At 52.3% G+C, this 24492-nt stretch overlaps 2 protein-coding genes across 4 annotated transcripts in view; one reads left to right on the top strand and one right to left on the bottom strand.

The window, feature by feature from the left end:
• XRCC1 (X-ray repair cross complementing 1) overlaps window positions 1-14867 on the top strand; it is a 41923-nt gene extending 27056 nt beyond the window's left edge. The window contains exons 3-16 of one of the 3 annotated variants that reach the window (XM_064293754.1): window positions 2714-2872; window positions 3857-3931; window positions 4033-4138; window positions 4578-4687; window positions 4763-4874; window positions 5348-5606; window positions 5932-6048; window positions 10619-10712; window positions 10818-10950; window positions 11725-11779; window positions 11865-12004; window positions 13936-14026; window positions 14428-14503; window positions 14605-14867. In XM_064293754.1, coding sequence (XP_064149824.1) covers window positions 2714-2872; window positions 3857-3931; window positions 4033-4138; window positions 4578-4687; window positions 4763-4874; window positions 5348-5606; window positions 5932-6048; window positions 10619-10712; window positions 10818-10950; window positions 11725-11779; window positions 11865-12004; window positions 13936-14026; window positions 14428-14503; window positions 14605-14718 — 1641 coding nt within the window. In that variant the 3' untranslated portion in view covers window positions 14719-14867. The remainder of the gene's footprint in view (window positions 1-2713; window positions 2873-3856; window positions 3932-4032; window positions 4139-4577; window positions 4688-4762; window positions 4875-5347; window positions 5607-5931; window positions 6049-10618; window positions 10713-10817; window positions 10951-11724; window positions 11780-11864; window positions 12005-13935; window positions 14027-14427; window positions 14504-14604) is intronic. The other 2 variants (XM_003406226.4, XM_064293755.1) reach the window with 2 other exon arrangements.
• A 3706-nt stretch (window positions 14868-18573) lies between these two features.
• On the bottom strand, window positions 18574-22867 carry ZNF575 (zinc finger protein 575). The gene is made up of 2 exons (XM_003406225.4): window positions 21913-22867; window positions 18574-21448 (listed from the first exon to the last, which is right to left on the bottom strand). Exons 1-2 carry the CDS (start codon window positions 21992-21994, stop codon window positions 20790-20792), a joined length of 741 nt encoding a protein of 246 aa, XP_003406273.1. The 5' UTR covers window positions 21995-22867; the 3' UTR covers window positions 18574-20789.
• Between the last annotated feature and the right edge of the window lie 1625 nt (window positions 22868-24492).

The following is a 24492-nucleotide window of genomic DNA, read 5'->3' as shown; positions in this document are numbered from 1 at the left end:
AATTGTACTTTATAATGACAAAAATGGGATAAATGCAGTTTTAGCTAAACTTTTTATCACAGCTGGTATATTAATGTTTATTAACCAGTTGCCATTGAGTCAATTCTCACTCACGGGGACTCCTCACATGTGCCAGAGTAGGACTAAGCTCCACAGGGTTTTCAGTAGCTGATTTTTTGGACGTAGATTGCAGACCTTTTTTTCTGAGGCAACTCTGGGTGAACTTGAACCCGCAACCTCTCATTTAGCAGCCGAGTGTGTTAACTGTTTCTACCACCCAGGGATTCTTAATGTTTATTAGCCTTTGCTTCTCTGTCTAGCAAGATGCAATGGCTTCCTCAGGCCTTTATCTTCGCAAAGCCTCAAAACAACCTGTGCCTCAGTCTCCTATTCTTTCAGGGTTTTTAAATGAAACTTCTGATGGAGTCTCGAGTTTCTGTTAGAACTTCTAGCCGAGACTGAATTAAAGACCCAGAGACTTAACAATGTTCAGTCTCTACCTAGAGACTAGACTTGGCTGGAAGAACCAACAAAAAAAGGAAGAGGGATGGGGCAAGGGTGGACATTGTTGATGTCCCCTACGAATTAGGTTTTAGGCACATAGTTTAATAACGAATACCATTTTCTGCAAAACAATACATTGTTTTTTCCCCTCCAGAGTCTCAAAGGAGACTCATAAGCCTTTGAGGTTAACACGGCCTTGAGATTAAAGATTTAATCCGGAGGCTTAAAGACAACGTTAGATAAACAGACTGACAACCAGCCTTGTTGTCTCTTCGTAACGGATGGAAGGAGAGTGCATTCAGGGGAAATCTGTCTCTTCGTGTGTGGATAACAGCTGCTGACCCCAGTTTGCGTTGCGTTGATGGTGAGCTAATCAAGCCTCTTCATGTTAGTCACTAGATGATAAATTCAGCTCCCTGGTCAGGTCAAAGTCAGATCTTTTATAAACGAGTCTAGTCCAGACTAAAGGAGCCCTGGTGGCACAATGGTTAAGGACTTAGCTGGTAACCGAGAGGTTGGCAGTTTGAACCCACCCAGCGGCTCTGGGAGAAAGACCTGGCGCTCTCCTCCCATAAAGATTACAGCCTGGGAAACCATATAGGGCAGTTCTGCTCTGTCAGATGGGGTTGCTGTGAGTCAAAAACTACTCAGATGGCACCTAACAACAACATAGTTCAGGCCAGGGAGATGACTTCCCCTCTATAGAATTTTGTCTTTGTTGTTTCCTTTTCACAGTCAGGGCTGGGCACAAAAAGGCATACAATTATCGTCTTCACTTTTCTCAGCAAAAGATTGTATTTTCTAATTTAATAGCACATCAATTAGACAAGAGAAGACTAACCAAGTAGCAGAATATACCCAACTAGAAGGAGCTTACTGCGTAACGACCTTGATTGTTTCCTTGGTAGGGAAGTCTAGCATTAGGCAGAGCCAGAGTCGATCTGCAGTTTAACAGAGTCAGGCTGCTGCGTAAGCACTTGTCTGTTCGCTTAGATTTGCCCTCATGGTCACAAGATGATTGTTGCTGCTCCATCCATTACCTAGTAGCATCCAAAGTAGGAAGTGGGGGAGGAGATGGAGTGACACAAATTCAGTGGCTCCCTTTCTTCCTCTGTTTCTCCTCGGTAAAGAAGGAAAGTCTTTCCCAGAAGCCCTAGGAGCACCCCTCTTACATCGCATTGACCGGACCTGGGTCACATGACCACCCTTAGACAGCGCTGGTAGAGGGGATGGGATTGCGTGGACCTGTCATGGTTCAGCCCCTGGCGTTGGGCACACAGCTATTCCACTCTTTTTCAGAACTGCCTGCTCAGTTTTGATTGTTACTTGTTCCTTCATCATACTGTCAATATCTCCATTTATCTCTTTAAACTATTAAACACACTTATTTTATATTGTCTGTGATAATTTGAACGTACGCAAATCCCTTCTCCCCTCAAGCCTACAGCCTCCCTCTGGCTCCCTCTAGTGGTAGAGCCCCTATTTTGGGGGAGCAGCTAAAAAAAAAGCCCCACTGCGTTCCAGTCAATTCCAACTCATAGTGACCCTGTAGGACAGAGCAGAACTGTCCATAGTGTTTCCAAGGCTGTAAATCTTTACCGAAGCAGACTGCCACTACTTCCTCCCACGGAGTGGCTGGTGAGTTCAAACTGCGGACCTTTCAGTTAGCAGCTGAGTGCTTTAACCACTACAGAAGCAGAAATGTGGTTTACAGAGTCGGCTCGCATCGCAGAGCAGGTGCAGAAGAGTGGGTTTGGAGCTGAGAGACATATCTTAATAGCTAGTGCAGCTTCCGTACCTCTCTGGATTCTGCTCTCTCATTTCTGTGCTCTGATAATTCCCCTGGGTTCCTGCCACTCAGCCATGCATTTTCAAAAGGTGCTTTACTGTTTTGCCGATCATTGTGGACATTCTCTACTGGGAGGTTCTTTAGGACATCTAGCCGGTCATGTTGCCAGAAATGGAAGACTATGGAAAAGTGTAGAGAAGGACTGTTCAGATCTGGAGGTTAGAAAGATCCCGCTGGGCCTGTGTCAGGGAAGGCCTGGAGGCCCAGAAACCAGGCAGGAGACAGGCTCAAGCAGGATTCCAGTGACTCCCTGTTGGCTGGAGAGTACTCGGGCTCCCTTTCCCTCCCCAGCCCCAGCAGGTCTTGATTAAACCAGCCAGCCCTGGTTCTCATCCACTGTGCCCTGTCTTTTCTTACCAGGTCCTTCTGGTGACCTCGTCTTTCATGTCCCCTTCTGAGAGCCGCAGTGGCTCAAACCCCAACCGCGTTCGAATTTTCGGGCCTGACAAGTTGGTCCGGGCAACAGCCGAGAAGCGCTGGGACCGTGTCAAAATTGTTTGCAGCCAGCCCTACAGCAAGGTACCTTGGGCAGGGGCTGGGGGTGCACATTCCTTGGTTCTAGTGGAGGAGGAAGCTAAGGAGGGGCCCATGTCTGAGTCCCATGGGGCAGGGAGGATGGGACAGCTGGTTTCCCCATGGGATTATGGGGAAGCCAACCCCATGGTTTCTGAGATGAGTTTGGGATCCTGTGAGGTGCAATAGTTTCCTGGAGGGAGTCTAGGAGGGGAGAACTAGAGGGGTGAGAAATGTGGGGGTGGGGGAAGCTGACCTGTTAGAGAGGTGGGTCTAGTAGTAGTTAACATTTTGGGTTCTGAGGTCAGGCCTCTGGGTTCAAATCTTGGTGACACCAGTTCTTAGCTGTGTGACCTTAGGCAAGTAACTTAACCTCCCTCGGCCTCAGTTTCCTGATCATTATAGGGTTGCTGAAGGTTACAGGATGCTCAGCTGCCGTAACAATGAGACCCACTTATGTAATATACTACATGATAGAAGTGGCGCCTGAGAAAGGCGTGGTACTTGCTGTGTATGTAACTGTCCTAGCTGGGTGTCAGTGATCCAGCTCCATGAGGTCATCCAGGGGCCCAGCCTCCTTCCCTCTTTGGCTCTGCATCCAGCCAGCAGAGGAGAAAGAGCCTGGAGCTCGTGGGACACTCTATGGGCCAGGCCAGAAGTGGCCCCACTCTCTCACTCCGTAGGCAAGAGTCCAGCCTGTGGGAGTAGCCTCCCGTAGACACCCAGACATCTTGGCCCATTGTTGTGAGGGGTGAATGAGCTGATGTGTATAACTTGGGAGTCTCACCTCAGCCAGAGTTAGTACCAGTAACAGCTTGATATTATTACCATTGTCATTGTCACTGAGGCACCTCCCTAGACATGTGTGTCCAGGAGAAGGAAAGAGCCAGAAAAGCGTTTTCCCTTTGTTAAAGGAGCTTGGGGCTAGGCCTCTAGGGTCTCAGAAAGGCCATGGCTAGAGGCTCCTGACGCCCACGCCTCCTTTCCCAGGACTCCCCGTACGGCCTGAGTTTTGTTCGGTTTCACAGCCCCCCAGACAAAGATGAGGCAGAGGCTTCATCCCAGGTAAGTTCTACCTACCACCCCCTAGAGCCTTTCCTTCTCCCCACCCCTTCACCCCCGTCTACTGACAGCCCACCTGCTGCACTGACCTTGCGGGACCTTAGAAGGTAACCAAGCTCGGCCAGTTCCGAGTGAAGGAGGAGGACGAGGGTGGCAACTCCTTGAGACCAGGGGCTCTTTTCTTCAGCCGGGTCAACAAGACATCCCCAGGTAAATGGGGAAGACCAGTAGCCTGGGTCTGAGGGAGGATGGGGCTGGAGGCATGGACTCCTGGGTCTGAGGGAGGAGGGGGCTCGGGGTCTGGACTTCTGGGTCTGAGGGAGAAGGGGGCTGAGGGTCTAGACTCCTGGGTCTGAGGGAGAAGGGGGCTGGGGACCTGGACTCCTGGGTCCGAGGGAAGAGGAGATAGGGACGTGGATTCCTGGGTCTGAGGGAGGAGGGAGCTGGGGCGTAGACTCCTGGGTCTAAGGGACGAGGGGGCTAGGCCTTGGACTCTTGTCTGAGGGAAGAGGGGGCTGGGGGCCCAGACTCCTGGGCCTGAGGGAGGAGGGAACTGGAACACTGGTGGGTTTGGGGGATTATACTCCATGTCCAGTGGATAGGAGTTATAAGGTCTCAGGGCCCAGCTGCCTCATTGTTTTCCCTCTAGCCACAGCCAGTGACCAGGCAGGACCCAGCTACGCAGCTGTTACACTTCAGGCCTCTAGCCCTGCTGCCTCAGCCCCCCTGGCTTCCAGGGGTGTAGGTAGTACTACCAAGGTGAGACCATCAAACTCTGGTTGGGTGGAAAAAGAGGAGAGAAGCTGAAGAACTCACCCATCCCTGTCCCCTCAGCCTCAGGAGTCTCCCAAGGGGAAGAGGAAGTTGGATTTGAACCAAGAAGAACAGAAGAACCCTAGCAAACCATCAGCCCAGCCCTCACCACCCGTGCTCAAGAGACCCAAACGTGAGCAAAACAGATGCCTTGTTCCCATGGGAAAAAGGGGCTGGGGACTGGAGCTGTATCCTGGAGGAGGAAGGAGCCGGGGGTCTAGACTCCTGGGTCTGAGGGAGGAGGGGGCTGGGGGCATGGATCCATGGGTCTGAGGAGTGGGGGCTGAGGGCCTGGATTCCTGGGTTTGAGGGAGGAGGGTCTGGGGGCCCATACTTGTAGGTCTGAGGGAGGAAAGGGCTGGGGGCCTAGACTCCTGGGTCTGAGGGAGAAGACAGCTGGTTGCCTGGACCCCAGGGTCTGAGGGAGGAGGGCACTGGGGGCCTGGACTCCTGGGTCTAAGGGAGACGGGGCTGGGGACCTGGATTCCTGGGTCTGAGGGAGGAGGGGGCTGGGGCCTGGACTCCTGGGTCTGAGGGAGGAAGGGGCTGAGACTTCATCCCAGGATGGCTGGTACTAACAGAACCTCTATTCCTTGCTTTCCCCAGTGCCAACTCCCGCCCGCACCCCAGCCACGGCTCCAGTCCCTGCCCCAGGACAGAGGGCAGAGCCAGAGAAGTCCCCAAGAGAAGGCACCGAGCTCAAGGGACCCCAATCTGGCCCCCAGGAGCTGGGCAAGATCCTTCATGGTGCGGTGGTGGTGCTGAGTGGCTTCCAGAACCCCTTCCGCTCAGAGCTCCGGGACAAGGCTCTAGAGCTAGGGGCCAAGTATCGGCCAGACTGGACTCCAGACAGCACCCACCTCATGTAAGCCGTCTCCCCATGCTCCCTGCCAGGTTGTCCCCTGTTGCCCTGTCTCCACCATCTTGCTGTCCTGTCTGTTTGCATGTCTTTCTGTGTCTCTGTCTCCTCGGCTGTCTGTATCTCCTGCCTCTTTCTCTTTTTCTATTTCCTACATCTCTCCCTCAGTTTCCCTATCTCATTTCCTGCCTTTCCTATATCTGTCTATATCTTGCATCTTATGTGTTTCTCTTCCGCATCTCTCCATCTTCTCTGTCTCCCTGTCTCTCTCTTTCTTTTTCACCCCTCAGATCATACCTGACTGACCTCCCTCCATTCTGCCTCCCACCAGCTGTGCCTTTGCCAACACCCCCAAGTACAGCCAGGTCCTAGGCCTTGGCGGCCGGATTGTGCGTAAGGAGTGGGTGCTGGACTGTCACCGCATGCGTCGGCGGCTGCCCTCCCGGAGGTGAGGCTTCACTGCTCACACATGGCACGCACACACCACCTCTGGCCCTCATCCCTGATTGGGCAATGCCAGGGATCCAGAGAGAAACCAGACTGAGGCCTGCCGGTGGAGAACATGGGCAGTCCCAGCCCAGAGTTTGTGGCTTCTGAGAGGAGGGGGCAAGGGCTGGAGGACCCCAGAAGAGGGAGGGCGGGCTTGCCTGGAAGGGTCACAGAAGGCTCTGTGCAGTACGTTTAGTGGAGAAGGAAAAGGGCATTTCAGGCTGGAGGAACAGCATGTGCAAAGGCCCAGGGGTGGTGGGAGTGCGGAATGTTAAGCCCATTTACCCTCATTCAGAGCAAGTACCTGGGCTTCTGCTTGGTGCCAGGTTGGCTGGATCCTGCTGGGGACCCAGATAGGGACAGACCTGAGCCCTGCCCTCAAAGGGATCTCACCTTGATGAGGGGGTCAGACTTGTTATAAAGCAGCTTAGAGGAGCATGGGGGCAGCACAGCCGGTCTGAGTCGGGGGTCTTAAAGGACGAGAAGAGGTTTTCCAGGCCGAACAGAGGCAGGGGGCATGCTGGGCCAAGGAGATGAGGTTGGGGTCAGCCTGGGGTCTGCTGTGACAGGGAGCAGGTGGCACTGAGCTTGCAGTGGGAGGCAGGACGTGGAAGGAGATGAAGCTGAGGCAGTGGGAGCCATGGGAAGCTTTTGAGCTGGGCAAGGGCAGGACCAGATCTGTGGACGGGAGGGCACACTTGAGTCCTAGTCCTAGGGAGAGAGGACAAGGCCTTGGCTTGTTCGGAAGTGGGCTGTGCCTGGTGTACCTGAGAGGTGATCTGTGTGGGGGAAGAGAGACTAGAGGGAGGTGATTGGCTCAGAAAGGAGCTGGCTCCATCCAGGTCCACAGCCCCTTATCTGTAGGTCAGGAACCCAGACGGCTCCGGAAGCTGAGAGTGCTTTCCTGGGTTTGGTGCAAGCTCACTTGGCTACACTGTCATCCTGAACTGAAGGGGGGCTATTTATGGGCTTTGTGCATCCCATCAAGCATGTCATGCTACTTAGTACGGAACTATCAACTGGCCTGACGATGGGGCTGTGTCCCAGACGCCCGCGGGGTGTCCTGTAATGCTCGGAGTACCTGCTACTTTGCCTCTCTAAAATCTGACAAATTCAAAATTCTGAAGGCCACTTGGGTCCAAGGGCCTCCTCTCTGGGTGATAGGGAGCGAGGGAAGGCTTGAGCAGAGCAGGGCAGCATACTTAGAAAGATCCCCTGGGGCTGTTGAGAGGGACAGAGTGGTGAGGAAACTGAGGGGAGACCCCGGAATAGGCTGGGGCTGCAGAGCTGGAAAGAAAGGGTAGATGGGGGATATTTCATGGGCAGAAGGGGCTGAATTTGGATCATTCTCTGTCTGGGTGAAGGAGGACATGAAAGAAAAAGATAAACACCTTTGGATTTGGCAGAAAAAATTTAGAAAACACCTTATATTTAAGAAATTTGACTATAGTAGGGATACTCGAAGGGAGTAGCTCTCGCCACCATAATCACAAATTGAGATGTTTTTAGTTTTCAAATACAAAGCACCTTGAAGAAAAAGCTTAGTAAACCTACTGCTGATTCTTCAGTCAACTGCTTCAACTTTGAGTAGATAGATAGCTACGGTCAAGTCGACTGGACTCATGGCGACCTTATGTACAACAGAATGAAACATTGCCTGGTCCTGAGTCATCTTCAGAATCGCCAGCATGTTCAAGTCCCATTGTTGTGGCACTTATGCCCGTCCATGTCACCAAGGGTCTTTTCACCCTTATTATCCCTCTACTTCACCAAACGTGATGTCACGCTCTAGCAGTTGGTCCCTCATGGTGACATATCCAAAGCAAGCCAGTCAGACAGTAGTCTGTTGTGATCCATAACGTTTTCAGGGGCCAGTTTTTCCAGAAGCTGATCACCAGGTGCTTCTTCCCAGTCCGTCTTAGTCTGGAAGCTTCACTGAAACATGTCCACCAGGGTGACCCTGCTGATATTTGAAATACCAGTGGCATAGCTTCCAGCATCACAGCAACATGAAAGCCACCACAGTACAACAAACTGACAGATGGGGTGGTGGTGTTGTTAGATGCTGTCAGTTCCAACTCATAGCGACCCTGTGTACAACAGAACAAAACACTGCCCGGTCCTGCGCCACCCTCACAGTAATTGTTATGCTTGAGCCCATTGTTGCAGCAGCTGTGTTAGTCCATCTTGTTGAGAGTCTTCCTCTTTTTCGCTGACCCTCTACTTTACCAAGCATGATGTCCTTCTCCAGGGACTGGTCCCTCCCCATAACATGTCCAAAGTATGTGAGATGTGGTCTCGCCATCCTTGCTTCTAAGAAGCATTCTGGCTGTATTTCTTCCAAGACAGATTTCTTTGTTATTTTGGCAGTTCATGGTATATTCAGTATTCTTCGACAACACCATAATTCAAAGGTATGAATTCTTCTTCAGTCATCCTCATTCATTGTCTAGCTTCCACAGGCATATGAGGCAATTGAAAACACCATGGCTTGGGTCTGGGCCACCTTAGTCTTCAAGGTGACATCTTTGCTTTTTAACACTTTCAAGAGGTCTTTTGTAGCACATTTGCCCAATGCAATACATCCTTTTTTTTTTTTTTAATTTTTATTGTGCTTTAAGTGAAAGTTTACAAATCAAGTCAGTCTCTCACACAAAAACTTACATACACCTTGCTACATACTCCCAATTGCTCTCCCCCTAATGAAACAGCCCACTCCCTCCCTCCACTCTCTCTTTTCGTGTCCATTCCGCCAACTTCTAACCCACTCTACCCTCTCATCTCACCTCCAGACAGGAGATGCCAACATAGTCTCAAATGTCCACCTGATCCAAGAAGCTCACTCCTCACCAGCATCCCTCTCCACATCCCATTGTCCAGTCCAGTCCCTCTCGGAAGAGTTGGCTTTGGGAATGGTTCTTGTCCTGGGCCAACAGAAGGTCTGGGGGCCATGACCACCGAGGTCCTTCTAGTCTCAGTCAGACCATTAAGTCTGGTCTTTTTACGAGAATTTGGGGTCTCCATCCCACTGCTTTCCTGCTGCCTCAGGGGTTTTCTGTTGTATTCCCTGTCAGGGCTGTCATTGGTTGTAGCTGGCCACCATCTAGTTCTTCTAGTCTCAGGCTGATGTAGTCTCTGGTTTATGTGGCCCTTTCACATCCTTTGATTTCTTGACTGCTGCTTTCATGGGAGTTGATTGTGGATTCAAGTAAAATGAAATCCTTGATGACTTCAATCTTTTCTCCATTTATCATGTTACTTATTGGTCCAGTTGTGAGGATTTTTGTTTTCTTCATGTTGAGGAGTAACTCATACTGAAGGCTGTGGTCTTTGATCTTCATCGGTAAGTGCTTCAAGTCCTCTTCACTTTCAGCAGTCAAGGTTGTGCCATCTGCATAACGCAGGTTGTTGATGAGTCTTCCTCCAAGCCTGATGCCCCATTTTTCTTCATATAGTCTAGCTTCTCAGATTATTTGCTCAGCATACAGATTGAATATGTATGGTGAGGGAATGCAACCCTGACGCACACCTTTCCTGACTTTAAACCATGCAGCATGCCCTTGTTCTGTTTCAACGACTGCCACAGATGGGCGGAGGGCTTTAACTTTAAATCCCCTGAATTTCCCATGAGCCACCATTTTACAATGAATGTGACTTATCAGAACAGTGTTTCACCAGCTTTGAAACTACCAGTTCATTTGAAAAACCATTCTACTGTGTGTACCAGGAAAGAAAAGCCAACGTGTTTGCCTCTGGCACTTATTGTGCATTGTGATTTTAGGCAAATTGATCAATATCTCTGTGCCTTAGGTTCCTCACTTGTAAAATGGTGCTAAAAACAGCACCTATGTCAGGATTCAATGAGTCAGGGTTTATCAAGTGTTTAGAACAGTGCCTGGCACAAAAAACAAATGCCACAGTGTTGGTTCTGACTCATGACGTTCCCATGTGTATCAGTGGCTGAATTTTCAGAAGCAGATCACCAGGCCTTTCTTCTGAGTTGCCTCTGGGTACACTCACACCTCTGACCTTTTGTTTAGCAGCTGAGCATGTTAACCGCTTGCGCCCCTAGAAGTCCCAAATCAGTGCTAGCTGTTGTCATTAGAACTAGGAGGGTTATCTCCTGGAGGGCTAGTGGCTTAAGGAACCATGAATGTGGTGTCAAGGTCTTTGAAAATGTTCTTGCTTGGGGACTTTTATCTTCACTGGCAGACATCCCTAATGAGAATCTGATTCTCAAAGGGGAAAATTATTTCTGATTTTTTTTCTCCTTTCTGAAAAGGAGCATTTCTTCCCCAAGAGGAAAGGGAAGCCCAGGGTGCGCTCAGGTCTCTGGCATGGGTGGCTGGGGTGCTTAGGGGTCGGTGGGGCCCTTCCTGAGCTGGGGGAGGGTCAGAGTGGGAGAAAGACCGTGATCAGGCCCTGAGTGAGAATTTAGTAAATGCTAGTGGTTGCTGCTCCCTGAGGCCCCTATCCACCTCCCCAGGCGGCTCGATGTCCTGTTTGTCTGAGGCCTCATTTCTCCCCAGGTACCTCATGGCGGGGCCAGGCTCAAGCAGCGAGGATGAGGGGGACTCTCACAGTGCCACCAGTGGGGATGAAGCCCCTAGGCTTTCTCACAAGGTCTGATGCCTCTGGCATACATACCCCCAACACTCACACCCCTGCTGCCCCTGCCCCTGCCCCTGGTGACCGTGCCCACTCATCTGTCCCACTTTCCCTCCTTAGCGCCCCCAGACCAAAACCAAGCCCCCTCAGGCAGCAGGACCCAGCTCACCCCAGAGGTCCCCAGCCCCTGAAGAGGCCAAACCAGCCACACCAGGGGCCCAGGAGAATTCTGACACTGAGGGGGAACGGTCAGGTCAGACACTGAGCGGGAAGGGACTGGGGACCAGGACTCCTGGGTCTGAGGGATGGGGGAACTGGGGGCCTGAACTCCTGCATCTGAGGGAGGAGGGGACTGGGGGCCTGAACTCCTGCATCTGAGGGAGGAGGGGGCTGGGTCCTGGACTCCTGGGTCTGAGGAATGGGGGGACTGGGGGCCTGAACTCCTGGGTCTGAGGGAGGAAAGGGCTGGGGCCTGGACTCCTAGGTCTGAGGGAAGAAAGGGCTGGGGCCGGGACTCCTGGGTCTGAGGGAAGAAAGGGCTGGGGCCTGGACTCCTGGGTCTGAGGGATGGGGGGACTGGGGGCCGGGACTCCTGGGTCTGAGGGAAGAGGGGCCTGGGGGCCTGAACTCCTGGGTCTGAGGGAGGAAAGGGCTGGGGCCTAGACTCCTGGGTCTGAGGGAAGAGGGGCCTGGGGGCCTGAACTCCTGGGTCTGAGGGAGGAGGGGCCTGGGGGCCTGGACTCCTGGGTTTGAGGGAGGAAAGGGCTGGGGCCTGGACTCCTGGGTCTGAGGGATGGGGGGACTGGGGGCCTGGACTCCTGGGTCTGAGGGATGGGGGAACTGGGGGCCGGGACTCCTGGGTCTGGGGGAGGAGGCACTCAGGGTCTGAACAAGTAGATCTGGAGGACACTTGAGATTAGGGGTTGGGGTGCCTGGGTCTGTGCTCAAATGTGATACTAAGAGGGAGGATTGCCAGTTTCCCCAAAGACAAGATAGGTACCTTGTGTGACTAAGCATCCACTTGCAGAAGGTCAGGACAATGGGGCAGAAGATGCTGGGGACACCGAGGACGAGCTGAGAAGGTAGGGTTGGGGTTGGGGGTTAGAGTGGCTCCGGCCTTGGGTGTAGGGTCTGCATGCTGATCTCCCACCCCTCTCGGCTTCCCAGGGTGGCCAAGCAGAGGCAGCAGAGGCAGCCCGCAGGCCAGGAGGAAAATGGCGAGGACCCATACGCAGGCTCCACAGATGAGAACACAGACAACGAGGAGCACCCAGAGTCTCCTACCTTGCCAGTTCCCGAGCTTCCAGGTTGGAACTCCTTCCCTCCCTCCTAAAGTGGGATTTGTCCCTCTCAGCTGTGACGTGCTCTCCCCACCAGCCCTGGGATCACTGCTGTCCCCCTGGGATCACACCTGTCCCTAGGACTAGTGTCCCTTCTCCTTCACCCACCTACTCCCTGCCTTTGCCACCTCCTTCTCCCAGGCTCCTTCCCCTTCCTTTAGCATCCTTTCTGTGATGTCCTCTCTGTCCTGCTTCCCGACTTCCTGCCTATCACCCCATTGCAGCCCAGCCCATTCCAAGTGTGAATGGCCCCTCCCACAGTCTTCAGAGTCACCTGGGTGGGGGAGGGGGGGCACTTTTAAAAACTACAGACGTCTAGATTCAGTTCTTTTGGTCTGTGGGGGGCCCGAGCACTGATGTCTGTCAGGACCTAGGTGGTGGTCACAAGAATATTCGTTTCATCAGTATTCGTCACCTGGAGTGGATGCTGTGTGCGCAGGTTGTGTGTGTGTGTGTTTGCTTTTCTGACGTAAAAGAATAAGAACCAAAGCAAACAGGAAAACTCTGCAGGAGGGTGTGGGATGTGGGGAGTAAGAGCCTCTGCAGTTGAGATGGAGGGAGAAGAAGAAAGGAAGTCGGGTCTCAGCAGACTCAGCAGTCAGTGGCCCCTGGAAGAGCCATTTCCACCTAGCTCCTGATGCGTGATGGGCAGGAAGTACCGTGAACCTCCAAAGCCCCAAAAGGGGTGTCTTAGTTTCCTAGTGCTGCCGTAACACAAACACCACAAGTGGGTGGCTTGAAAGAGCAAATTTATTTTCTCATGGTTCAGGAGGCTAGAAGTCCAAATTCTGGGCATGGCTCTAGGGGAAAGTCCTTGCATGTCAGTTTTAGCTTCTAGTAGCTGCCGGCAGTCCTTGTGGATGTATCTGTCTCTGTCTTCTCTCTGTGTGTCCCTGTATCCCTTCTGCACTTTTTATAACTAAGAAGTGATTAGATTTAGAACCCACCCTGCTACGGTATGACCTTATTAACATACCATAGAGAATCCTATTTCTGAACAGGGTCGTATAGGTGTATTGTTGTTAGGTGCCGTCAGGTCGGTTTCGACTCAGTGACAATAGAATGAAACACTGCCCAGTTCTGCGCCATCCTCAGTTGTTATGCTTGAGCCCATTGTTACAGCCACTTTCCATCCATCTGGTTGAGGGTCTTTCTCTTTTTCGCTGACCCTCTACTTTACCAAGCTTAATGTCCTTCTCCAGGGAATGATCCCTCCTGATAACCTGTATAGGTATAACCAACCAAAAAAAAAAAAAAAAAACACAAACCCATTGCTGTCAAGTCGATTTTGACTCATAGCGACCCTATAGGAGAGAGTAGAACTGCCCCAAAGGGTTTCCAAGCAGCAGCTGGTGGATTCGAACTGCTGACCTTTTGGTTAGCAGCTGTAGTTTGCTGTAGTACTTAACCACTGCGCCACCAGGGCTCTATGTATAGGTATAGTGGCCAGGATTTCAGTACTTATTTTGGGGGGACACAATTCAACCCATAACGAGCAAATCGATGGCCTGAAAAACCATTAAAATGGGAAGAAGAAAGAGCCATGCCAAAGGTCAGAGCGAGAGAAAGCACTGGTTGAGAGGAACTGAGAAAGCCAAGGGGAAGAAGTGGCTGGCTATTAAGTTCTCAACCATCAGCAGCCTGTCTGAGGTTCCGTCATGGACCATGCAAGTTGCAATAACAGTAGTTGTGCATTTTACCGTTAAAACAAAACTAAGTCTCCCTGGAAGGCTTTGATGGGTCTCTGGGCTGGTCTTGTCAATGATTCTCCACCCGGGCGTGAACACACCTCTCCTCAGCATCAGCCTCCCTATCTTGGCCCCAAGTGTTCTGTCACCCCTGCTGGGGCCTGGGAACCCTGGTGGCCTCACCTGTCCCCTCCCACCTCTCTCCTGCAGACTTCTTCCAGGGCAAACACTTCTTCCTGTATGGGGAGTTCCCTGGGGATGAGCGACGGAAGCTCATTCGATACGTCACAGCCTTCAACGGGTCAGAGTCACCAGGGGTCGGGGTGGGCTCGGGGATATGGTGGGAGGAGTGGGAGGCTGTGGGAAGGAAGATGATCTGGAGGTCAGGGAGGGGCATGCCTGGCAGCATGGGCACAGGCCATGGGGCTTGGATACCAGCCCTGCCCTCTGTGCTGGGCAGCCCTGGACACCCTGCCTCCCCTCTTGGATTCCTCTGCTTTAAAGTGAAGATCACTGCCCCCATCTGAAAGGGCCGAGATGAGGATTAGTGATAGGGGAAACCATTGTTACTGTGGCAATGGCAAGATGGGTATATGAGGGAATGGGGGATCTATTGGCATCCAAGAGGGGGGAATAGCAGGGAGTGTTGACAGAGGGCACACCAATTCCCTGATGCCCCCTCTGCCTCTTCTCTCCCACCAGGGAGCTTGAGGACTATATGAGCAACCGGGTCCAGTTTGTGATCACCGCACAGGAGTGGGACCCCAGCTTTGAGGAGGTGAGTCCCTGAGGGGCAGGGATGGGGAGAGCCTGAGCCACATCCCCACTGTCCCCTTCTCACTCTCACAGTCATATTTGCACCCTCACCCCGCCTTGCAGGCCCTGATGGACAACCCCTCCCTGGCCTTTGTCCGCCCCCGATGGATCTACAGTTGCAACGAGAAACAGAAGCTACTTCCCCACCAGCTGTATGGGGTGGTGCCCCAGGCCTGAAGTATGTGCTTACATCAGTACGTGCGCGCGCGCGCAGGCGCACACAAACACGTGCACACACATTGGATGAGTTTAATAAAGGTGACTTGGTTTGGAGCTGCTGCCTCCTCTCACTAAGGAGCTCCAAGAAGCTCCCAGCTTTTGGTCTCCTGTTTGATTTTTGTTCCCCTTCAGTGGAAGGGTAGGATGCTGGGCTGCCTGCCTTAAGACTCCTGGCCTGGGGTCCCAGGAAGAATGAGGGCTCCTCCATCAGGGGTCTGGTGGGGAAGGACAGAGACTAGCTCCTGCCCTCCCCTCTCTCCTTGTGGGGACAAGAGGCAGGGAATTGGGAATCTGATACTCAGCACTGCACTTGACTTTTCTGACCCTCTGAGCCCATCCTGTATCTCAGTTTCCCTCTGTGGACCCTGGGCTGGAGGGTCCTTCTCTTGAAGCCTTAGGTTCCTGGGCCAGAGCTATGTCCCTCTCTCCGGGGCTCTCAGAAGCGGCAGTACAACTGTCACCAGCATGGCTTTACATTACATAAATGAAGTAGAATGGGGAAGGGGCATTTTAATCAGTCCACCCAAATCCATGACCCCCTTCAAGGCTCTGCACACGGAAGGTGGAAACTGAGCTGGGTCTGAGAGAATTGGGGCAGGGGAAGGGATGGTGTTCTAGGCAGGGGCATGGCATGGACAAAGGCCAGGAAGTAGGAAGCAGCCTGGTGCCGGGGACAGGTGGTAAAGCCTTGCTACCTTTGCTGAAGAGGCTTTGGGGGCAGGTTTAGCTGGAAAGCTGGGCATAGTCCTTGCAGCGGTGTTGTCCAACGTGGTAGTCACTAGACAAGCATGGCTATTTAAATTTAAATGAACTGAAATTAAAAATTCACTTCCTCAGTCACACTAGTCACGTTTTAAGTGCTCTGTAGCCACATGGCTACTGGCTGCCATACCAGAAAACGCAGATAGAGAACACTACCATCATTGCAGAAAGTGCCTTTGGGCAGCGCTGTCCTGAATGTCTATGAATGCCAGGCCAAGCTCCTTGGACTTCATCCTGGGGGTGGCAGGGACAGGGGTCAGGAAGGGTTTTGAGCAGGCCAAAGGGTAGGGTTAGAGCTGGGTTTTATGTCTGACCTCTGGGTAACCTTTTCTTGGCCATTCCAAGCCCTTTTCCAACTTTTGCCTCACCACCCAACCAAGGGCCACCAATCTTGATCCTTTCTTTCTCAGCCTTTGCTTTTTCATCTGGAAGGTGGAGATGATATTAGAGTCTGCATTCCCTCGTTCATTCATCCACACGTGGACTGGTCACCGACTGTATTAGTTTGATATTGCTGTAACAAATTACCCCAAACTTAGTGGCTTAAAACAACATGGATTTATTATCTCACGGATCTGGAGGTCAGAAGTCTGACGTGGGTATCACTGGGCTAAAAATCCAAAGGTGGGCAGGGCTGTGTTCCTTCTGTAGACTGTAGGGGAGAATCCGTTTCCTTGCCTCTTCCAGCTTCTAGAGGTTGCCCACATTCCATTTCCCTTCTGTCCCTAAAACCAGCGATGGCCGGTTGTCTTTCTCACATCACATCAGCCTGACACTGATTTTTCTGCCTCCTCCTTCCATACTTAAGGATCCTTTGTGATTACACTGGGTTCACCCCAATAATTCAGGATTATCTCCCTATTTTAAGCAGGGCTTTGAATGAGTTCATTCAGGTTCAAACCCCTGCTGAGAACTTGCATTTCTAACAAGCTGCCAGGCGATGCTAATGCTGCTGGTGAGGGGCCAATTCTGAGAAGCACTAGTAGAGCAGTAGTTCTCAAGATGTATTACACAGAAGAATCACCTGGGGATCCTGTTAAAATGTAGATTCTGGCTCAGTGTATCTGGGGTGGAAATGGAAATTCTCAGCATGAGTTTGAGCTGGAGCAAACCAGTCCAAGGCCCTGATTTTAAGGTCAGCTGATTAGCAACCTTAATTCCATCTACCTTAATTCCCTTTAGCCACATACCAAACATAGGTTCTGGGGATTAGGCCGTGCACATCTTTGGGGAGAAGGGGGAGAGCTTTATTCTGCTTACCACACCCACCATGTGTGAGACGCTGGAATGCAGTGTGTAAAAGCAGACACAAGTCCTTGCTCTCATGCCAGGGGAGAGAGAAGGCGAGTGTGTGTTGGTATCAGGCAGTAATACGTGCTGTGAGGACAGATCAAGCAGGGCCATGTGGTGGAATGATGTGGAATGGTGGCATAGCTTAGATATGGTGATTGGGGAAGGCCTCTCAGAGGATGTCCTTTCTGCAGGGACTTGGGAGAAGTAAGGGAGTATCTGGGGGAACCCTCACGGGCAGAGGAAAAGGAAGTGCAAAGGCCCTCAGGCAAGGAGGGTGCCTGGCATGTTCAAAGAACAGCAGGGCATTAGGATTTACCCTGGCTCAGCCGCTGCCCCGTTGTTTGGTTGTGGGTAAATGCCATCTCTCTTGGGCTTGGTTTCCCCATTTGCACAAGGTAAAGCTGGACCAGATCAACACCTCTCAAATAAATTTATGCCTTTAAAACACTGGTAGTAGTAGATTGCTTTGCAGGAAATCCTCCAGGGCACTCATATCTGTAAAAATGGATGAAAGCAGCATTGCCAAGTTTGGAGGAGGGTGTGGAATCCTTGCCCCACCTCACCCCCAAGGCCTCCTTGAGTAGACAGCAATCCAGCCGTGTGCCAGTTCCCACTGACCCGCTTGTCCTACCCCTCTTGCTGGGTACTTTCCACAAACCATCTCTCATTCCATTCTCCACAGCTTTCAGATCTCAGCTCAAACACTACCTCCTCAAGAAGACCCTCCGTAACCTCTTTTAAAAAACCCTATATGCCAAGTATATGTTCTTATAATACTGTACCTCTCTCTTCTATCAGAGTTGTAAATTTACATTTGTTTCTGCTCAAATTTACCAGTCTTTTTCACTCTGATTTAAACTTTTTGTGTCTTAACACTTTCTCTACTCTGAGGCCACTATGGTATTTTCCCTTATTTCCATCTAAATATTTTAGAGTTTTGCTTTTCAAATTTAGATCTTGAATCACCAGAAAACTGCTTTTGTGTACAGTGTGAGGTAGGGATCTGTATTAGTTTCCTGTTGCTGCTGTAACAAATTACCACAAACTAAGTGGCGTACTTAACACAACACAAATTTATTAGAGTTCTGGAGGTCAGAAGTCCAAAATCAGTCTCAGTGGGCTCAAGTGAAGGTGTCAGTAGGGCTGAGTTCCTTTTGGAGGCTTGAGGGAAGAATCTGTGTCCTTGCCTTTTCCAGCTTCTAGAGGTTGCCCATGTACCTTGGCTCGTGGCCCTGCATCATTCCAACCTCTGCTTCTGTCATCACGTCGTCTTCTCTGACTCTTCTGCCTTCCTCTTTTCAATTAAGGAACTTTGTAATTACATTGGATCTACTTGGAAATCAGGATAATCTCCCCATCTCAAGATCCTTAACTTAATCATATCTGCAGAATCCCTTTTGCCATGTGTAAGGTAACATTCAGGTTCTGAGGACTAGGATGTGGACACTGGGGTGGGGGGCATTATTCTGCCTACCACTGGATCTCATTTCATTTTTTTCCCTTGTCGCTCAGCCTTAACTCACAGATTAGTCTGTTCTTTTCGCACTCATCTATAGCAGGGATCAGCAAACTACATCTCATTGGCCAAGTCCAGCCCACCTCCTGTTTTCATAAATAAAGTTTTGTTGGAACATAGCCATGCTCATTCATTTACGTATCGTAATGCCTGTAGCTGCTTTTGCACTATGACAGCAGAATCAGAGTAGTTGTGACAGAGACCATTGTTTGTTGCTGTCGAGTCGATTCTGACTCACGGTGACCCCATGTGTGTAGTGTAGAACTGATCCATAGGGTTTCCAAGGCTGTAAATCTTTACTGAAGCAGACCACCACATCTTTCTTCTGTGCAAAGGCTGGTGGGTTAGAAAGACTAACCTTCCAGCCAGTAAGTGAGTGCTTAGCCACTGCGCGACCGGGGCTCTTTGGCAGTGACCACAGGACCTGCAAAACCTAAAAAGTATGTACTACCTGGCCCTTTACAGAAAAAGTGTGCTGACCCCTGAGCTACAGATTGGGGTTGTCATATGTCAAGGCCTCCTGGAAGCACAGGTCTCTTTCTGAGCTCTCAGTTCTCTTCCACTGGTCTGCCAGTCTGTTCTTAGGCCAACACTACAGGCTCCATTACTGTAGCTTTGTAATAATTCTTGGTATCTTGGAAGGCAAGGCTTCCCTACTTGTTCTTCAAAATGGTCTTGGTTACTTTTCATTTATATTTGCCACCACCTGATTAGTGTGCACTTTCCACTAGACCAGGTCTTTCTCGTTCACTGCCAGGTCCCTGATGCCCTGTGCAGTGCCTGGCACACAGTAGGTACTCAGGACATATCTGTGGAAAGAATGTTGGCTCGACCGTTCTTATTTTGTAGTAGGAGAAACAGGCTCCAAGAGGGGAACTGATTTTTCCCAGGACAAATGACTTACAAACACTTCCATTTTACGGATTAATCATCTTGAGTCCAGAGAAGTGACAGAGCTTGTCCGAGGTCCTGTGGCTCATAAATAGTGGGTCAGGGCTCAAAGCCAGGTCTGCCTGGCTCCAAAGCCTGGGCTTTTTAATTTTTGTATACTATTAGTAGTATGGGAAACCCTGGTGGCTTAGTGGTTAAGTGCTATGGCTGCTAACCAAAGGGTCAGCAGTTCGAATCTGCCAGGCGCTCCTTGGAAACTCTGTGGGGCAGTTCTACTCTGTCCTATAGGGTCGCTATGAGTTGGAATCGACTCGACGGCACTGGGTTTTTTTTTTTTTTTTTTGGTATTAGTAGTATATCTTTTGTTCTTCTTTTTGTCACTTAGTGTATCTTGGAGGTCTTTTCACATCAGTACATATAGAGACATATCCAGACCAAATCCGTTGCCGTCGAGTCGATTCCGACTCAGAGACCCTGTAGGACAGAGTAGAACTGCCCCACAGGGTTTCCAAGGCTATGTGGAAGCATACAGCCACGTCTTTCTCCCACAGAACTGCTGGTAGGTTCAAACTGCTGACCTTTTGGTTAGTAGCCAAGCCCTTAAACACTGAGCCACCAAGCCTCCTTATAGAGACATACGGAGAGGTCTTTTTTTTTCTTCTATTAAGTCGCTGTATTGTAACATTAGCTGGTCCCCTACTGATGGGCACTTGGATTGTTGGCAGTCTTTGACCGAAACCATCACGTCGCAGTGAGGTTCCTTACCTGCATGCCTTTTCTCACATTCTTGAGTTTATCTGTTGGCCAAATTCCTAGAAGCAGAATACTTGGCACATGCATTTTAAACTTTTTCTTGTTGATTGCGGCCATGGAGTCAGCCCCCAACTCATGGCGACCCCGTGCACTACAGAAGGAAACACTGCCTAGCCCTGCCCCATCCCCAAGACTGGTTGCAGGTCAGACAGTTGTGATCCATCAGGTTTTTATTGGCTGATTTTTGGAAGATCTCCAGGCCTTTCTTCCTAGACTCTCTTAGTCTGGAAGCTCCACTGAAATCTGTTCAGCATCATAGCAACATGCAAGCCACCACTGCACATAAGAGACATTGGCTGGGAATTGTACCCAGGTCTCCCACATATAGGGTGAGAATTCTACCACTGAACCGGCAATGAATGCCTCACCTTTTACAGATACAGTCAAATGGCCATATTGGAGGCACCGGTTTAAACTTAGAGCAATAAGGAGAAAGCCTGTTTCCCCACAATGCTAGCGGACTTTTTTACCTTTGCATGTAAATGAGTGGGGGAAAAACCAAAGCCAGCGCTGTCAAACCACAGCTCCAGGTCTATGGTTTTGGGCCCAGCACTCGCTCCATGTGGCTGACATCTCTCCCTCCCCAAAGCAGGTAAGCAAAGAGTTTCCCAGCCTTCCAAGTTAGAGTTCAGCCAGTCTCCCTCTCTGCCAGCTGGCTATATGGAAACGCAAGTCCACTTAGCAGGGCTTGGAAATCCTACCTCTTCACTGACGCGGGCTGGCGGCAGAGGGAGGCCGTGAGCCAAACGAGGATTCACTCCCGCTCTCCCTGGCCCTCGGCCTGGTGGTGGCTGCGTTGGTGAAGGAGCAGGAGGCGTCTCTGTCCGAAAGCCTGGCCGCAGCTGGAGCAGCGGTGCGGAGCAGAGGCTTGATTGGCCGGCGCGGTGGGGGGGTCGTGACACAGGCGGTGGGCGGCCAGCTTGGAGGGGAAGGAAAAAGCCTTGGGGCAGTGTGGGCAAGGATAGGGGCGGGCGTCGGTGGCGTGGTGCGTGTGGCGGTGGGCCGCCAGCTTGGAGGGGTAGCAGAAGGACTTAGGGCAGTCTGGGCACGGGTAGGGGCGGGCTGGCGCGTGCGTCCAGAGGTGGGCCGCCAGCTTGGAGCGGTGGCCGAAGGCCTTCGGACAGTGTGGGCACGGGTGCGGGCGCGCGCCGCTGTGCGTGAGGCGGTGGGCCGCCAGCTTGGAGGGGTAGGAGAAGGCCTTCGGACAGTCAGGGCACGGGTGGGGCCGGGCGCCGCCGTGGGCGAGCCTGTGCGTGGCCAGCTTGGATGGGTATGAGAAGGTCTTGTCACAGTCGGGGCAGCGGTGCGGGCGCTGGGGCGGGGGCCGCCGGCGGGGTCGGGAAGACATCCCCGCAGACGCAGCGGGCCCTGGAGCCGACTGGCTGGGCTTTGACGGCGGGCCCTGGTGAGGAGCTGGGGGACAGGAGTGCTGATGGGCTCCAGGAAGCAGCCTAGGCCAGGTTCCCCACCACCTTGATCTTTGAGGGGTCCCACAAAGTGTGTCTGGGCAGCTCAAGCGTCACACTGAGATTCCCCGAATGGCATGCATCATCCTCAGGGTCTCCAAAGAGTTACCTGCCTGGATCCCCCAAACTACTAAGGGTTCTCCCAAAGTGTCAGTTTCTAGTATCCTCCCAAGTGATCACCCTGGAATTCCGCATTGTATCCTGTCTCTCCTGCAATTTCCTGGGCTGAGGCAAATGGTCACTAAGAGTCCCCAGAGCCAACGTAACATTTTGGGAATCCCGAATGGTCATTACCCTGGCTTCTCAACTCTCGTTCTCATTCTGAGAGTCCCCCCAAATGTGATTTTCTTAGGCCCCCAGAGGATTCTCTTCCTGGAGGATGCCTCCACCCACAGGCAGCGATGCTCTCACCTCCTCCTTTGGTGACTGGTTCCTTGTCAGTGGGACTAGCATCGGTGTCCCCGGCCTCGGGCTCTGCACCTCGCTCCAGCATCTTGTTGGCCCAGGGACCTAGGAACAGGGCCTGGGGGCCAGGGGACGACGCCAGTGATTACTAGGCAGATGACAATAGAGTTGGAGGCCCTGAAAACAGAGGTTAGTCTGTTTAGGAGGCATCTAAGAAAACAGAGGACCCTAAGGCTACGGCTGCTAACCAAAGGGTCGGCAGTTCAAATCCGCCAGGCGCTCCTTGGAAACTATGGGGCCGTTCTACTCTGTCCTGTAGGGTCGCTATGAGTCGGAATCGACTCGACGGCACTGGGTTTTTGGGTTTAAGGGGCTCTGGTGGTGCAGTGGTTAAGTGCTCAGCTGCTAACTGAAAGCTCATTAGTTTGAATCCACCACGGCTTGGTGGGAGAACAGTGGGACAAAGATGTGGCTTTCCGCTTTTTTAAAGATTACAGCCTTGGAAACCCTATGAGACAGTTCTACTCTGTCCTATAGGGTCACTAAGAGTCGGAGTTGACTCCAAGGCAATGGGTTTTTTTTTTTTTTTTTCGGTGGGGGAAGGTTTAAGGAGAGGGCCGGCTTAGCGGGAAAGCGGAATCTAACAGCACAATGGGCGGGGCTACGCAAATCTGACCAGCTGCAGGCTCTTGGCAGTTTGGACCCAGGGTTGGCGCTTTTGAACCACTAGAAGAAACTGCTGGGCATATTTAGCAGACGTCCTGAGCGTGTAGTGGGCGGGGCCTACACCCGGAATGGGCGGGGCTGGAGGCGTTACTGAAATCGGGAATGGGTGGTATTATGTAAATATGCCCCAAAGTCGGGGTTTCTGCAATTCCGACCGGGGGCGGGCATATAACCGGAGTAGGCGGGGCTAGGCGCTGTCCCAGGGGAGGGGCCTATGAGCGCAGTGGGCGGGGTGTCACGTCGAAGAGATTGCTTTACCCGGCTCTCAGTCCACTGACAACCCGTCAACCGCTTCCTTTTTGCTGCTAAATTTCATCCCCGGCGCGGATGTGGGGTCGTGGAGGACAGGGGGGAAACCTGGAGGGAAGATCCAGAAGACCCCTAGTGAATTTCTCCCTCGGGGTCCCTAGAGTCCGGGCCTCAATGCACCCCACGGAATCCTGGCATTCGGGCCCCAGTGCACCCTCCCAAGGCTCAGGCACCAATGCACAATCCCTCCAGAGCCTAAGCATCCGGACCCCATCGATCCCCCTCTGGGATATTGTGGCGTTCAGCCCCTATTCGTTTCCCGAGGACCCAGGCGTCCGGGCCGGGACCCATGCCCCCCTCACCTGCGGGACGGCCCCTCCCCAGGGGCGGGGCTTCGGGCCCCTCCCGCAGCGGCCGCCGTTGCTGCGCTGCCCTCGGATCCCGTGGAGCTGCACCGCCTGGCGCGCGCACGGCGACGGGGGAGAGGGGCGGGAGCGCGCGCGACCAGCTCGGCCCAGCCTCATTTTCATTCCGTTCACCCAAGCCGAGCTGGCGGGGGCGTCGGCACGCATGCGCAGCACACGCTGCGGCCCAGGCGGACGAAAGGGAAGGAACGGGTGGATGTTGGAGGCAGGCAAGTTCGTGAGCGAGTAGAGCAAGCGCAAAGCTACCCGCCGAGGAACAGTAGCAAAGTGTGTACTGCAGGCGGCGGGACTACGGTGGCTGACTGGAGTCATGCACGTGCAGGACCTAACGTGGAGAAACTGCGCTTAGAGATCGCTGAGACGGCTCCCAGTATTTCCCACCCAACCCTCCCCCTCCCGCTTAATTAAGTCCCCCGTCTTTTCGTGAGGAGCCCCGGTGGCGCAGTGGTTAAGAGCTGGGCTGCTAACCAAAAGGTCAGCAGTTCAAATCCACCAGCTGCTCCTTGGAAACCCTATGCATGGAGAGAACTGCCACTCTGTCCTATAGGGTCGCTATGAGGTGGTATCGACTGGACGGACTGCAAGGTCTTTGGTCTCTCCGTGAATTCCGCTGGAGCCTGAGTTCCATCTCCGGAGGCCGTTTCCGGAGCCCGCTGTCCATTCCGCCTCTCAAGGGGTTTGCAATAGTCTGGTAGATTCTTCCAGAGTGGACGGGGGAGGGGTGTCTCCGGGCTCAGAGCAGACTGGCACCCAATCAAAGGGGCTTTATTTGCATGCTGCACCGGCCCGTGGCCATTGAGTGATCCTAGGTTCTCAGCCCCCTCAACGTTCCGCCTTTTCCGGGAACTCTGACCAGTACAAAGGTGCCCCGGCAGGCGTTCTGTAGAAGGCTGGAGAAACTAGTCCCAAGTCCCGAGCGGGACGCGATTTAGCCCCGTCCACCGGGGAGTTACAATGCATTTTCCCGCCCTGGCACAGGAGTGACAATGAGGTTTCCATGAGTAATGACCATGGGTCTCCAGCTTGATATCGCACAGTATCTGGCGAGTCCCAGGAGCTGTGAGTGGGAGTTATCTAGCGGGGTATTTGAGCCTGGAGTCAGATTGCCTGAGTAACTGGATTGAGACCCTGGCTCTGCCTCTTTGTAGCTGTGTGACCTTGGACAAGTCATTTCATCTTTCTGGGC

The sequence above is a fragment of the Loxodonta africana genome, chromosome 11 (genome assembly GCF_030014295.1).
Source record: "Loxodonta africana isolate mLoxAfr1 chromosome 11, mLoxAfr1.hap2, whole genome shotgun sequence".
In the NCBI taxonomy this organism is placed as follows: Eukaryota; Metazoa; Chordata; class Mammalia; order Proboscidea; family Elephantidae; genus Loxodonta; species Loxodonta africana.
The sequence above is the reverse complement of the archived record's forward strand: the minus strand, read 5'-3'. Positions and strand labels throughout refer to the sequence as shown.

Excerpts from the sequence above, each read along its gene's own strand:
- ZNF575 (XM_003406225.4), bottom strand. The coding sequence starts at position 21,994 with ATGCTGGAGCGAGGTGCAGAGCCCGAGGCCGGGGACACCGATGCTAGT. Across the intron at positions 21,449-21,912 it reads ACCAGTCACCAAAGGAGGAG|CTCCTCACCAGGGCCCGCCG; the intron begins GTGAGAGCATCG and ends CCTGTCCCCCAG.